This window comes from Ornithodoros turicata, chromosome 2 (genome assembly GCF_037126465.1).
Source record: "Ornithodoros turicata isolate Travis chromosome 2, ASM3712646v1, whole genome shotgun sequence".
NCBI lineage: Eukaryota > Metazoa > Arthropoda > Arachnida > Ixodida > Argasidae > Ornithodoros > Ornithodoros turicata.
Window position 1 is genome coordinate 73,980,220 of NC_088202.1, and position 14,032 is coordinate 73,994,251.

The 14,032-nt window shown below is 44.5% G+C and overlaps 1 protein-coding gene across 1 annotated transcript; it reads left to right on the forward strand.

The window, feature by feature from the left end:
- The first annotated feature begins 5,247 nt into the window (after nucleotides 1-5,247).
- LOC135383717 (beta-1,4-N-acetylgalactosaminyltransferase bre-4-like) lies at nucleotides 5,248-12,026 on the forward strand. Its single transcript, XM_064613064.1, has 6 exons — nucleotides 5,248-5,731; nucleotides 8,610-8,839; nucleotides 9,287-9,474; nucleotides 11,417-11,539; nucleotides 11,666-11,761; nucleotides 11,826-12,026. Exons 1-6 carry the CDS (start codon nucleotides 5,263-5,265, stop codon nucleotides 11,965-11,967), a joined length of 1,248 nt encoding a protein of 415 aa, XP_064469134.1. The 5' UTR covers nucleotides 5,248-5,262; the 3' UTR covers nucleotides 11,968-12,026.
- The last annotated feature ends 2,006 nt before the right edge of the window (nucleotides 12,027-14,032 follow it).

Genomic DNA, 14,032 nt, shown 5'->3' on the forward strand with positions numbered 1-14,032 from the left:
TTACTTCACGCAATTAGATCACACTCGTTAGGACAGTTAATCTGATTGCGTATTTTCAAAGTCAAAACTGCACGCTATTTCTTGCATTTTTCTAAAGATATAAATTAAAAAGTTGTGCATATACTCACACATACTATACAAGATATTTGATTGTGGATTAAATGCTAAAATTTATCGATTCACATTCAGGAGAAGTGGTGACTACCACACATCAGTAAGAGTTTAATTAAAATTTGAACAGGTGTTGCGATTTATGATCAGTGTTGTAGAATGTGTAATTTCACAATACGCAAGCTTTAATTCGCTCACTTTGACGAGCACTCTTTCATGACGTCAAGGAAGTTAATCGAATGGATTGATATTTTCTGTATACACTATAACATAATGCGAATTCTTTATGTCGTGGATATTAAAAGTTACAAATATTTTCCGAACGAAATTTACTTAAAACTCGAAGCTCGAACTCGACTTCTTTACTTAAACCTTAATTTACTTAAAACTCGAAGGTAGTGATGTAAGCTTAATCAATTAAGTTACTTAGAAAGTGGTAACACCTCCTTGAGACACAGGACTTATCTCTTTTTGAAGTACAGCCCTTCTATGTTTGTTTGCTTCTTCCTTTATTTGTTCTGATTATTTGCAGGCGCGGTTGTGCCAAACTGAATGTCCTTCTCCAGCACTCACATGCTTTTGTTGAATACAACTGCAGCGTGAGAAAAGCTGCTTGGGGACGGGGTCCTGCTATCCAGTGCTGACTTTGTCATGCTTGTTATGTGGAGCATGTTCCAAAAAATGCAGCTCCACGTATGGTCTTCAAATTGCAACAGGACTATTTGGAGCTTGAAACAGTTGTGATTTTGTCATTTTGGCCCTCGTGTACCCAGTCTGTGAAACGCAAACAAAAAAGTCTAACACGATATGCTTTTGTAATGAAGATCACTGATGATGAGTAAAGAGAATATACGAGTTCAAGTTTATTCAGTATTTTATATCATACATTATATTATTCAACATTTTATGTCAAGTTTATACAACATCAAGTTTATTCAAGTTCAAGATTTATTTCTTGCACTTATGCGTTTCAGGATACAATGAACGTGCAGGGAGGTCGCAAAAGACTACATTTATTGTTTTGTGACCTTGCTACAATGGCAATATATATTTTAGGAATGACAATGGTCAGGTACGCTCTCTCAATTTTAGGTTCGAATGAGCAATGAATAGCAACTTTCCTCCTGATATTTTCTCATATATGCTAAATTTTAAATTTAATGTGATCAAATATGTGATAATATAATAATAATATATAAGAATATAATATGTGATAAATGAATGTGATCAACAGTAGATGTAAACAACATGAGTAGCCAGAGAAGTGCATTCTCAATAAATAATTTTCTTCTTATAGCGTATATGTGCATGCCTATTAACTGAAACAATTATCACAGTTCCCTGACAAGTTTTAATATCTGAGAGTGTACTGTAGAGGCTGCTTAGATCTACAACAGTTCATACAAGGTACTATATACTGTGAATGCCTTTAAAAATCCCATGTGACACATATGCCTTTACTTTCTGGAGGTGCTGTGGTAGTCAAAGTTTGTGGGCATTACGCAGGTTCTGCACCCATTTCTTGAGTATGTCGAGGCAGCTGTGAAGTAACCTGCATTGATGATGATTATTCAAATTTTTATGGCGCATCGACAACAAAGGAAATAATACATCAGAACATTGGTTTGGGTGCAACCAGTTAAAAATGAATATGTTGTTTAATAAATGCATTGGACAAATGTTAAAACATCAGTTTAAAACATGGTTTACAATCCCTGTATCCTTCTAAAAATTAAAAAGATTAAAAACTATTCTCAAAAGAATATGGGGAACTCTTCTAAAAAGAATTATAATCTCCAATTATTATATTGCTGGGTGAAGGAGCCTAAAGTCTAAGGTGTGTTTCTGATGTGAACATGTAAGAAAATATGCAAAACTGATAGAGGCTATCCACAGTGCGTGCACTGAGGTTGTTCCTTCCTGTAAAGTAGAAACCAGTGGATGAGGAAAGTGATACTTACCTGTACACCCAGCCGTATCACACTGCACAGATTATTCACTGGGTAGCCCTCATGACGAAACCTGTATTGAGAGACCACTCTTGCCTTAAAAACTGCTACAAATAGCACGACACGCTACAAATTATTACTATCGTAACAAGCTGACGATACAGCTCAGACACAAAGGCGTTATTCAAGTCGCGCCACACCACCGTTGCGTAGGATTCTTTGTCACAAATCAAACCAAGGCACAAAACAATACCAATACATGAAAAAAGGTGACAATCTTGGTCTCATTATGACGTAATACCGAACTTGTGCGCGAAGGTAATTCAAAGAAATGAATGTGGCACTTGCTTCCGCAGAGAACACCGTGTACCATGCAAGCAATGCATGCAAAAAAGCGCTCGAGTGCTTGCACATATATTGATGACAACACTACCTGTGTAGTGTAACATGTTCTTTCAAGCATATTATGTACTCAAACTGTATTTGCCGCAGGGTAAAATGCAAGTGTGCTCGATTGAACGTCGGAAGAGCGATCAAGCAACCTGCATCCAGTGCTCGTTTTGGGCAAAAAAACACTTCATAATGGGCAACTAAATATACAGAATGGACGCCTATTTATTCCTTGATGAAGAGTGACTCACCTGTATAAATTTAGGCCCTGTAACCTTGCCAGTACGGTTGGTACGACCGTAATTGCAAGAAGTTGCCATGATCGCTGCGGCGACTGTTGTGGGTACAGTAAGATGGCGGCCGGTTTCTTCACGCTCGCGCTCCCTATCCGCGATCCAGCCTTTTACAATCGAGATCAGTGTGGCCCACATGCGACTACCGGTGACGTCACGCATGGTAAAGGAGGCTGGAGAGGGAACCTTCAGGAAGTTTCGGTTTTGTTTTGAGCTTCCCAGCTTTTTTGGTAACTAACGAGTCCCCGACTGCCAAACCAACTTTATTTCTCATTTCGGAAGAACGTATCGAAGTAATTTACACGTCCATTATAATAGTTTCGGATTATCCCGGCTGCTGCACCTCCCGCGAGCATGAAGTTTGTCTAACACGCGCTAGATGTCTAGCTGTACTTTTAAATCTCTCCACCACTCATCCCCAGCGTGCGTAGACTGCGGTCAGGGTGAAAGCGTAGAGCACTTCTTACTCCAGTGTCCCCGTTATGACCGCCTTCGTCATACCTGCCTCTATCCTGGATGGGAGCTACTGTGTCGTTACCGGCAATATTATCATTTGGAGCGACCAATAGGAGGTGGTGTAGCTATATTACCGCTGGCATTCTATATTTTATAGAACAATCACTCCGTCTTTAGATTTGTCCAAAGAGCGAAAGTGTGTTTGTGTGTCTTCGTAAGCTTAGAACACTAATGTTTTGTGTATTACGACCCCTGGCCAACCTTCCTTCGCGAACCAAGGCCATAGGACAAGGAGCAAGAAGAAGAAGAAGAACGCGAAGCAACAACAACAGCCATACCTCTTCGTTACTGGTTATAAAGAGGAAGAAGAACCCTGAATTACCTGAATCTGGCCACCCTGGAACCCTGGCCAATCGCCCTGTGTGGCTAGTGGCCACTGTATGTAGTGGTGGAAGAAGAAGAAGAATCTCCTTTGTGGCTACTGGCCATTCTCCGTGGGTCGAAGCAGAAGAGGGATGTAAAACTACGATCAAACACACAAAGACATAACATCTACAATGATTCTACATGTGACTTATGCAAAATAACTGGACATGGGTGATGGCACTTTTTGGGTGGTGGTGGTGGTGGTGTGATGTTCTAAGGAAGAGGAGTGAGGTCTGCCTGCTCAGACAAGGCGGGAAACTTTTTGGACAATAGTTGTTGTTGTTGTTGCTCCTCGAGCGGAATGGCAATAGTTGCCATAGAACCTCCATCACTTCAACTATCACATTCTCCACCCAGATTGTAATCGTCATGTCATAGTATAGGTAGTCAACCTCAAAGCCCTGGCCGATCTCCCTTGTTGCAAATGGCCATTCTCCGTGGCCAACTGGCCAATGGCCAACTATTGCCAGGTTGTGGTCACTGTGCTTAGTGGTGGAAGAAGAAGGAGGTCGTGGTCTCGCCAGTCTCTGACTACTGACTACTACACAATGACTCTACTACACTGTCTACATGCACGATGCTTGCCCTTGTGCCATGGAGCCAAAACAAGCGAACTTAGCACCTACACCACTTCAACCATTACATTCTCCACCAACCTTCACATTCTCCACCCAAATTGTCGCCGTCAAGTCGTAGTACAGGGTGTGTGCAGAAAAACATGACCCGCATTTTTACATGTAACTCGTTGTCTACTTAGCCGAGGAACTTCCGGTGGCGCACGACGGCGTATTTATGCGTGCGAAAGCTAAAAAAAAAATCCTGGAAGCCATACTCAGTGTAAAAAAATAAACAGAGCGCGAAAACATGGGCTTCCATGCATTAGAATAGGGCGGTCATGACAGTGCATGGTAGTGTATTTCGGTCTCATGAGAGTTATGTGCAGGCACCGCTAGGGGTACTGCCGATGAGCATCCATGTGGGACATCGTTTCGATTTATGCACCGATAGCTCCCCTAGCGGAACTTGAACACAACTCTCCTACGTGTACCGTGTTGCCCTTTCACATACACCCTGTTGTCCACCATGTTGCCCTATTCTGATGCACGGAAGCCGAAGTTTTCGTTGTTCCGTTTATTTTTTAAGCTGGGTATGGCTTCCACAATTTTTCTACAGATTTCGCACGCATAAATGCGCCATCGTGCGCCACCGGAAGTTCGTTAGTTAGGTAGGCAACAAGCTATGTGCCTAAATGCGGGTCACGTTTTTCTGCACACACCCTGTACAGTTGGACATCCTCATAGCCCTGGCCGATCTCCCTTGGGGCTAATGGCCATTCTCCGTGGGACGAAGAAGAAAAAGAAGAAGTAGTCTCGCTAGCGGCAACTGCCCTCCTGGCTGAAGAAGTACTGCCACTAAGACGAAACTATTGAACACTTTTTTCTCCACTGTTCGCGCTACTCATCCCAACGCGCCATGTTCCTAGCCGTCCCGCTCCGTGCCCACGATGTTCCACTGTCGGCATCTTCCATTCTGTCTTTTGGTAGATTGTCAGGTCGTCATTCCATTCCCCCGCTCATCTTTTATTCAGTCATTTCATTCATCTCATCCTCTCATCGCTTCACGTAACCGTAACCCTCATGTCACGATCCGTGGCCAATTGCCCCGTGCTATGCGCCTCTGCGGAGAAAGACGAAGAAGAAGAAGAAGAAGAAGTAGTAGTCTCGCCGCCTCAGAGGACGCCCTTGCACAGAATGACTCCCTTTTCAGCAGTTTCCAGGCTTCTCAGGAAGAAATACCTCACCTACTCGATGGCCGCCTGCATTACCATAGGGTTTCTGCCTTTCATCCATTTCAGACACAAGGCGGGAACATTTTCGAACGATAGGCTACAAAAAGGAATGGCACAACGCAGTGCCTGCGATGTCTTTTCAAGCTTCTCTGCGTCCCACGTTCCAATGCAAGCACGGGACAATTTCAAGACTGACGGCACCATTGGCTACAATGTTCTGGGTCAACAATATGTTGGCAATCAAAAGGATTATTGGGAATCGCCTATAGAGGCTACTGAAAGTGCTGAGCCATGCCCTGTGGACGTTCCGTACCTGAGTAAGTACTGCCTCATAACGTCGTTAGGTGCCGTAATAGCAATATTTGGATACCTAGTTGATGAAATGCATCATCAAAGTTTATTTAAAGGGGTTGCGACAGGTCATCCCAGGTTATCCGGATAGACATAAAAGAAGATTCTTTGCACCGATGTGACGACTACTACTATTGACAACTATGGATATCCGAATCTTTCTATAGTTTTACAGTTTTGTGAGATTAAATATCCCTTCTATTTATAAGCATTATATACTTACGGACTTGTTGCTAGTTACATGGCTGCTTCGAAGTCCCATAACTATCGCTTCCTTGATGTACAGAGACTAAAAATACTAAAACTTTCTTATGCTATACGTAAACCAACCCTTCTTCGAAATACCTTTCTGCAGAACAAATTATGGTCTGCCAAGCATTGCTTATTGATTGCCAGTCGAGAGATCAAATAACCCTTCTATAGTAAATCATAGGAACAAGGAACTTGGATAAACGTTATTGTTAATATTTTTCAGTTTTTTTTCTGCTGTCTTATTTTGTTTGCTTACTATTTATTATAGGGTCAATTTTTTCCCACGTATTTGTCAATGTGATACATTTTCTCTACCAGATGATTGTTAGTGTACCACAGCTCTGGGGGCTTAATCGCTTCCATCGCTCGAGAGCTAACGAGGGGCGGGACTCTCGCTAACACGAACACGTGACACGTTTCGCGTGACGCGCCTTTTTTCGTAAACGTGACAAAGGCGTAATCTCTCGCTCGTGTACCCAAGCAGCACAATGTACTGAAAGTCGAGTGCAATAGGGGTGGACGGGTAGGTGGAAGACCTTGAACAGACCCGTGAAACTAAAGAACATTGATAAGACACACACCGGCCACCCCCATTGCACTCGACTTTCAGTACATTGTGCTGCTTGGGTAACGACCAACGGTGTCGTCTGCCTAACGACATGTGTGTGTTCACGTGCTCATAAGCTTCATCGCCTACATGACTCATGATCTAACGAAGCGCGAGGCACTCGGGAACTCGAGCACGTGGTGTATGACGCGTTCTTTTCGTTAACGTGGCAGGGGCGTAATCTCTCGGTCCACTAACGATCGAACGAGATCGTTTGCCTTACGAGTGGGTCTACCCACTCGTTAAACATCTTCGTTTGGAGATTTCCAGAAACAGATTTTCTACAGAAACGAACATGTATTGCTCCACGACTGTATACAAAACGACATCCTTTCCCTTATGGTATTCACACCAGTGGTTACATGAGGGCTGTGAGATATTCTCGAGAAGATGCTGATCAAGACGAGAAAGAAGTGACAACGACAAGCCATAGACAAACCATGCGAGCTATCCAAACAAAATTAAACAACCCTATTGGCCGAAAAGATTGCAGCCTCGTTGGCAGCTGTAGTGCGTTCAGGGCGGTGACATCACAACACGTAGGGGCTCGTAACGAGCACGGTAGCCCCAACGAAGAAGCTAAACGAGGAGCAGAGATTGTGACCACAGCAAAGCGTCGATAAGCTTCCTCGTTTCGTTATTCCTGGCGACTCGCTGTCGTTGAAGCTGCCAAAGAAAGATGGCGGAAGGATTCTTCGCTTGTGCGATCACACAAGTGGCTAACCGTGTCCCATGGACGCGATGGCATCAGGATGCCTTTCAACTGAACGAGACAGATTTTGTGAAATTGTTCCGTCCGCCAGAAAAAAAACGCTGTTAAAAACTGAATTAAAAAAAGTTCACTAACGTTCTGTTCAAGCTCACTAGAAAAACTTTTTATTGCACTGCGAATTTATTTTAAGTCTACTGTTTATGAAGCCTGACAGTAAGGCCGCGCGTTGTACTTCCACGCTTGAAGGAAAAATTTAGATAAAGGTAGTCAAATAAGTGTTTTCCCTGAGGAGAAAGGGCAGCCTCCTCCTCTTTCTTCTGATACTTCTGATATCACTACGGCTTCCCTTTCTTGCCTCGGACTCCCATGTGCCCTATAGAACTGAGCACACACTACTTATCGTGTCATACTTAAGACCATTCTCACCCGACACCATCGTCAGAGCAGGAATATGATTTACAATTTTTGCGTATTGCTCGACGATTATATTTACAGGGACATACTTTTTGTTCATTATTTTTACACGACTAGCGAGCCATATATTGAGACGGGAAGAAAAAGATGATGATGAACCAGCATGGGAACGAACATTGGAACGGAACGAGCATGTATGAGAGCACGAGAATGCGAGCCATCGGAACAAATAAAACAGTCCTATTGGTCGGAGAAAATGCAGCCTCGCTGGCAGCCCACGCTTCGCTCAGGGCGGTGACATCACAACACGTGAGCGCTCGTAACGTGCACAATAGCCACAAAGAAGCTTCACGAGGAGCACAGATTGTGACCACAGCAAAACATCGATAAAGTTGCTCGTTTCGCTAGCCTGAACGACTTGTTCAGCTGTCTCGTGCCGTTAAGTTGAACGTGCGAAGCGATTAAGCCCCCTGGTTTTGTGCACTTTGTGTACAGTTCCTTTTTTACTATATCTTTCATCTTTATCGTTGATTACTATATCTTGTTTGCACTCACTGCCATTTTTTTGGGCCCGGGACCTCGTCAAGCTGCTCCGAGTAGGTTTTCGTCCCATGGACCCACACTGTACGTCATGTACAGTAAAAAAGAAAAAGAAAAAAAAAAGAACAAACTAAATTAAAAACGGTAGTCATGTGTGTCTATCCTTGGAGGCCAGAGGAGGTTTGAGTACTGCGTCAGTCCTATTTGTGCGAGAAAAGCGTGTGCCTCGCAGTATTGATGGTATTGTAAGCATAACGAATTAATTGTCAGAATGATCTGGCTTTGTTGCGTTATTAATGTCATTTTCTCTTTGGTGAAGTTGGAGTTTTACCAATCTTGTGGGACGTACCGCCGACAAAGTTGGAACTCATATTCTCGGACGTCCAGCCTGGTGGCCGCTGGATGCCCAAGCACTGCCGAGCACGGCACCGTGTTGCTGTTGTGGTGCCTTACCGAAACAGAAGCCACCACCTACCAGTCTTCCTGCATCACATGCATCAGTTGCTTCGCAAGCAACATCTTGACTATGGCATCTATATCGTAGAACAGGTACGCGTCTGTATGCTCACTTTGTACCCGCATCGAAGCGATGCAGGATTTCGCTTCGTTTTCGTTCGTTTCACAAGCCATAAACACTCATCAACCACGTGTTGATATGTGGTCATGCATCAGGGAGTACCCCCAAAGGCAGGACCGCGAACTCCGGGGTACGTCACTGTCATTGTCCTTGCAGAAGTGTTGGGGTGGCCACGCTCGTTGTCCGTACAGACACAGAGGGACTCGCGACTACAATTTCACGACACGCTCTCATAGACAGTACCGAAGGATTTAATAAGATGGAAGCGTTCAAATCGAACATCTCAGCCATTTCGAAGGAACGAGGTCATTATCGTGGTCTACTAGATCGCGCTACTGGGTCCCAGACACCCGAGAGTAAAGATCCATGTTACGAATACATGGCCTGTTCGTTGATGCACACACTCTTTAACTGTGCAGCTAGGTAACGGCGTCTTCAATAGGGCCAAGCTCCTTAACATCGGTTTCGAGCAGGCATTGCAACTGTACCCCTACGATTGCTTCATATTCCACGACATCGACCTCATCGCCGAGACAGACTACAATCTCTACACTTGTCCAGATTTTCCCAGACATATGTCACCGTGCGTCGACAAAACAAATTACAGGTACGCTTCGTTGCCTAACTGCATAAATAAAAGGGTCTGTAACGTAGTAACGGCGTGTGAAACATATCCGCAGATCAATGGCAAGAGGAATGACATTAGTCCAGAGACATGTACTGCCGTCACCATCTCAGAAAATATTTTAGTTGCAACTTAGTTTCCGCCTTTAGGTGCATTGTTCAGCTTGTGAGAAAGTCACTTGAAACTCTGGCACCTGCACCACAACTCATTATTTGTCACCGTGCCACGACGTATCTTGATTAGAACTGACACAGGCGAAGGCGTACCACAAGCGCTAAGTAGCGCGAGGAGCCTCCTCGCGCTACTTTGCCAAGTGCTTTGCCAAGAGATGATTCTCAGAAATTTCAATGGTGTTGCCACGTTAGCGATGTTGTCGCTCTGACTAGCGACTTTTTGTAGTATACCGGGATTGCTGGGATTATACAGGATGTTTTTTTCATCCTGTATATTTTTTATTGAAAAAGCTGTGAGAGCAGCACTGACGTCATTTTTGGAGGGCTACGCACTGAAAACAAGAGGGCCAAAGAAAAATGCATAAAAGATGACGTCGTTCTGCAAAATGGTGATTGTTGTGACGAAAGCTACCGTCATACAGCGTTGATTAAATTGCTGAACAGATTTCATCAGTCATTAGTTGAAGAGGCGGCGAAAATTTTGGCAGAGTTTCGCGTCTAGTTTGAATTTAGCGACTGAATTCGGCAACTTCAGATCGAGATAAAGTGGCAACACTGGCAGTTCATTTGGGCAGCTGGGCTCCCAACAGGGGGTGTCTTTACATGCTTCTGACGAAATATTGCGCAATCTCACAATACTTTTAGGAGGTGTCCTGCAGACTTTGGGGAGTGTTAGGGAGTGTAGAGAGGTCTGGATAATTCACTGGTACCGTATCATACCATGTCATATCATGTCTTTGTAGTTCAGTCTTGTTCCTTGGCTTGCACTGTTCTGATCAGTAGCAGCTATTTTGTCTTGATCAATCTTTAGTCCTTCTGCAGCTACTTCGTGATCAAGAAACTTGACCGAGTCACTGTCGAAGACACACTTGTCCCTGTTGGGCTTTGCTCCAGCTTCTTTCAATGCTTCTAAGACTTTTTGTGTGTAATCATTCTTTCAGCTTGTTTCTGCATACAGCAGGATGTTATCCATGGAATTGACTGTGTTTGGCATGCCTTCTATTATTCTGCAAACCACTTGTTGGAAAACTTCTGGCGCTGTTGCACTGCCAAATTGATACTCTCTTGAAGTATATAGTATATCTACCCCAGGTCGTGCTGAAGGCCGTGCGGCAGTGAGGGACACGTTGAACGTTTCGCCTTCTTTCTGCTTAACTTCTGTTTCGTTAAACTTCTATATCTTTCGTATAGGCGTGATTTACTTTTGGCGTGAAGTGTTCCTTGAACCTTTGTTCTACTGTTTTAAGATTTCCAGTTTCTTCTTGTCTTCTTCAGTCCGGGGAAGCGTCCTGAACATGTTTTGCGAATCTGGGTAAATAACCGTCATGAAGCAGTTAGCAACTTGGATTTCTGGGGGTTTCCTGTGCAGTTGGATAGCAGTGGCATATGACTCATAACCCTGTAACCTGTCGTCCCATGTGTTTTGATACTGCGACGACACATCGAGAGACTTAGGAGTTTTCAAATCTCCCTCAGTCCCGAGATTCACGCTAGCGTATCTTCTTGCCTGCCTTTTCCGGCGTCCTCTTCGGCGTTTCTTCGTAATCCTTTGTTGTAACATTGTTTCTTCTCAAAGTCTTCTTGTTTTAAGCCCGTGTCTGACACCATGTCAGAAAGGATGTTTATTGATTACTAAGGCATGTCAGAGTTACACCGGAGGATCTGGCTTCGGCTGGACTCTCTTTCGCTTGGAGATGTCGATGGCAATAGGTACGCCTGCTATACTGACAGATGACATTATCATTCTGTAGACTTTCCTATGACACATTATTTGGCGGTGTATCAGCAGTCCGAAGAGAGCACTTCGTGAAAGTCAACGGCTTCTCCAACATCTACTGGGGTTGGGGAGGAGAAGACGATGACTTGTCATCTCGGTAAGATATATTCCGAAAAGAGAATATTTTCCTTGTTCTTTGACTTATCTGATAAGCAGTATCGCTTCACACGTAGTCGTCCGTGCCACCACATTTATAAATTCAGGTGGTGTGTTCTTTACGCAGGCTCAGATACAGCAAGTTAGAACTGCACCGCTACAACTGCACCATAGGCAGATATAGAGCGCTTGTGCACGACCAGGACGACCCAAGTTCCTCGAGGTCAGTAGGCCTAACACCACGATGGGTTTGTCCCCCGTGACCACAGATTTTGCATTTCGAACAGATTCACCATGCTTCAGAAGTGGGATATCCGCCAGCATAAAGACGGTCTGAACAGTCTCAAGTACAAAGTAGTCGACATCATATTCAGGAAACTCTACACGTTGTTTCGTGTCGACCTATTGCACAGGCCTCCAGTATTTTGAGACCGCCTCATGAAACCTTGCCTGGAAGACGATGTTTCATAAAAGAACCTGGTTCAGCATATTTGTCTTACTCCGTGTGAGGCTATAACATTCCATGAACGTATGAATTGCACCGTTGAATTAATATGAAGAAATTTGTCTCGGTTGCTTTCATTGTGTGAGTACACGACAGTGTGTTCTTGGCTGTAAAATCCCACCGGAGTTCCGTGCTCGACCTGCCCTGAGGCCCACTGCAGCCCAGAAAACACCGAGCGAACAGGGTTAAAGGAACTGTAAAGTGAATGGTAAACTGCTTGTAACTCGAACGCTTCAGGTACGTTATAGCTGTATAGCGTTGAATCGTTATATGTCTTTTAGCAATGGAATTCTAGATTGCTTCGCCAAAGAAATGTTGCGGAGCCACTCAACCGCTGCAAGTCACCCACGCAGGGCCGTCGGAAGGTGAGGGACAAAGTGGACGACCGTCCCCTTGAGCTCTGGCTGTGGCGTCTCGCCCTCCCTTTCATACATAGAGACCGGACGGCCTGATATTCTCTATAAAGCACCTTTTAACAGGATTTCCATGTTCATCCGCACGAATTTTGATTATTCCAGGTGACGTTTTTAAGTAAGAAAAACTTGTTACAGGGCGTGGATTTATTTTCTAGTAGCATATATATCACTACCCAATCCACAATCCAATCCATCGAAGCACAATCCATACTTAAATATGGCTATATCCGGTTCACATCGTGAGATATAAAGACTGGTCATTGCCTGCCCTAAGTGAGTAAGGTGAAGCTGTTTTTCATAGCAGCGTATTTCAGGTAATTTTGCACTGCGCGCAGTTTAATATTTATTATATTCATTATTTTTGTATATGGGACGTTCTATATGTTACCAACCTTCTAGCTTCAGCTCTAATTCACCCCTGTGACGAGGAATTTCCGAAGCCCCTGCACCCATAACGACATCACTCGTTGACCTGGCCGCCATTGGTGAGTAGCTAGGGTCCCTCGCGCCGCCAAGGTATCCCCTGCGACTCTCCGTTTTCCGCCAAGCCGTATCCAGTATTTGGCTCTCTGAGCAATCATGGTGCTCTTACAACTCAACAGGCAACACCAACTGTTTTACTCCATTTTGCAATCATTTACCTTTGCCTTTTAGAGACAATGCCTCCTGCCCTGCTTTGTCATTGACCAAAACTTGAGAGGCGGTGAAGTAGTTTGTCTGCGAAGATCCCCCATAACTTGCTGTTGCTGGCCTCAAACGTCCTGTGACTGACAACGTTAAACGTCCACACATAGATCAGTGCCCTTTCGAACTATATCTCTCAGTTATTTGCGCGTTCTAGCGAGTTTCCAAGGGGACGGCCGTTGATGGGGGAACAGCCTTCCTTACAGCTCCAGAGTGAAAGAATTTACAGTATGCTAAATATGACACTCATAGTCTCAAAGAAAGAATCGAGGGAGGTGCACTGGACACACACCAGCGGCATGGCCGTGCGGGTAGGGCGGCCCATGCTGGTGGTAGCCAAGATCGTGCTGAAGACTGGGATGTGGTGGGTTCGAGTCCTACCACCGACTGTGCTGTCTGAGATTTTCCTTGGGTTTTTCGAAGACTTTCCAGACGAATGTCAGCACAGTTCCCTCTGCACAGCACTAGCCGCCCTGTCCCTCTGGACATATACGGCAACATCATGCTCCCACCAGCGCAGCTGAGCGCGGAGCCGTGTCTGCTCCCAGTGCAATGGGATTGAACTGACTGTGTTCATTGAAGATCAAATGAAGTTCCCCGTTCGTTGGTTCGGGTGATGTTCTGAAGTGCGGAGTGAGCTACCAAGAGGGCGTTTGACAAACGTAGTCGCTGACAACAATCAGTTTTAATTTATTACGTACTAAGCAATATGTTACAGCAGAGCCCTGTACTCTGCAAGGTGGGTATAGAAACAAGTCTCCTCCACGACTTTTACTCTTTACATCTCCCTTTGCTTTTTGTCTGACCTGCGGCTTCGTTGCATTCCTGGCTTTCCAGAGCCCTTACACACACAAAAAAAAAAAAAAAGATCACAGCAAGTAGCACAACT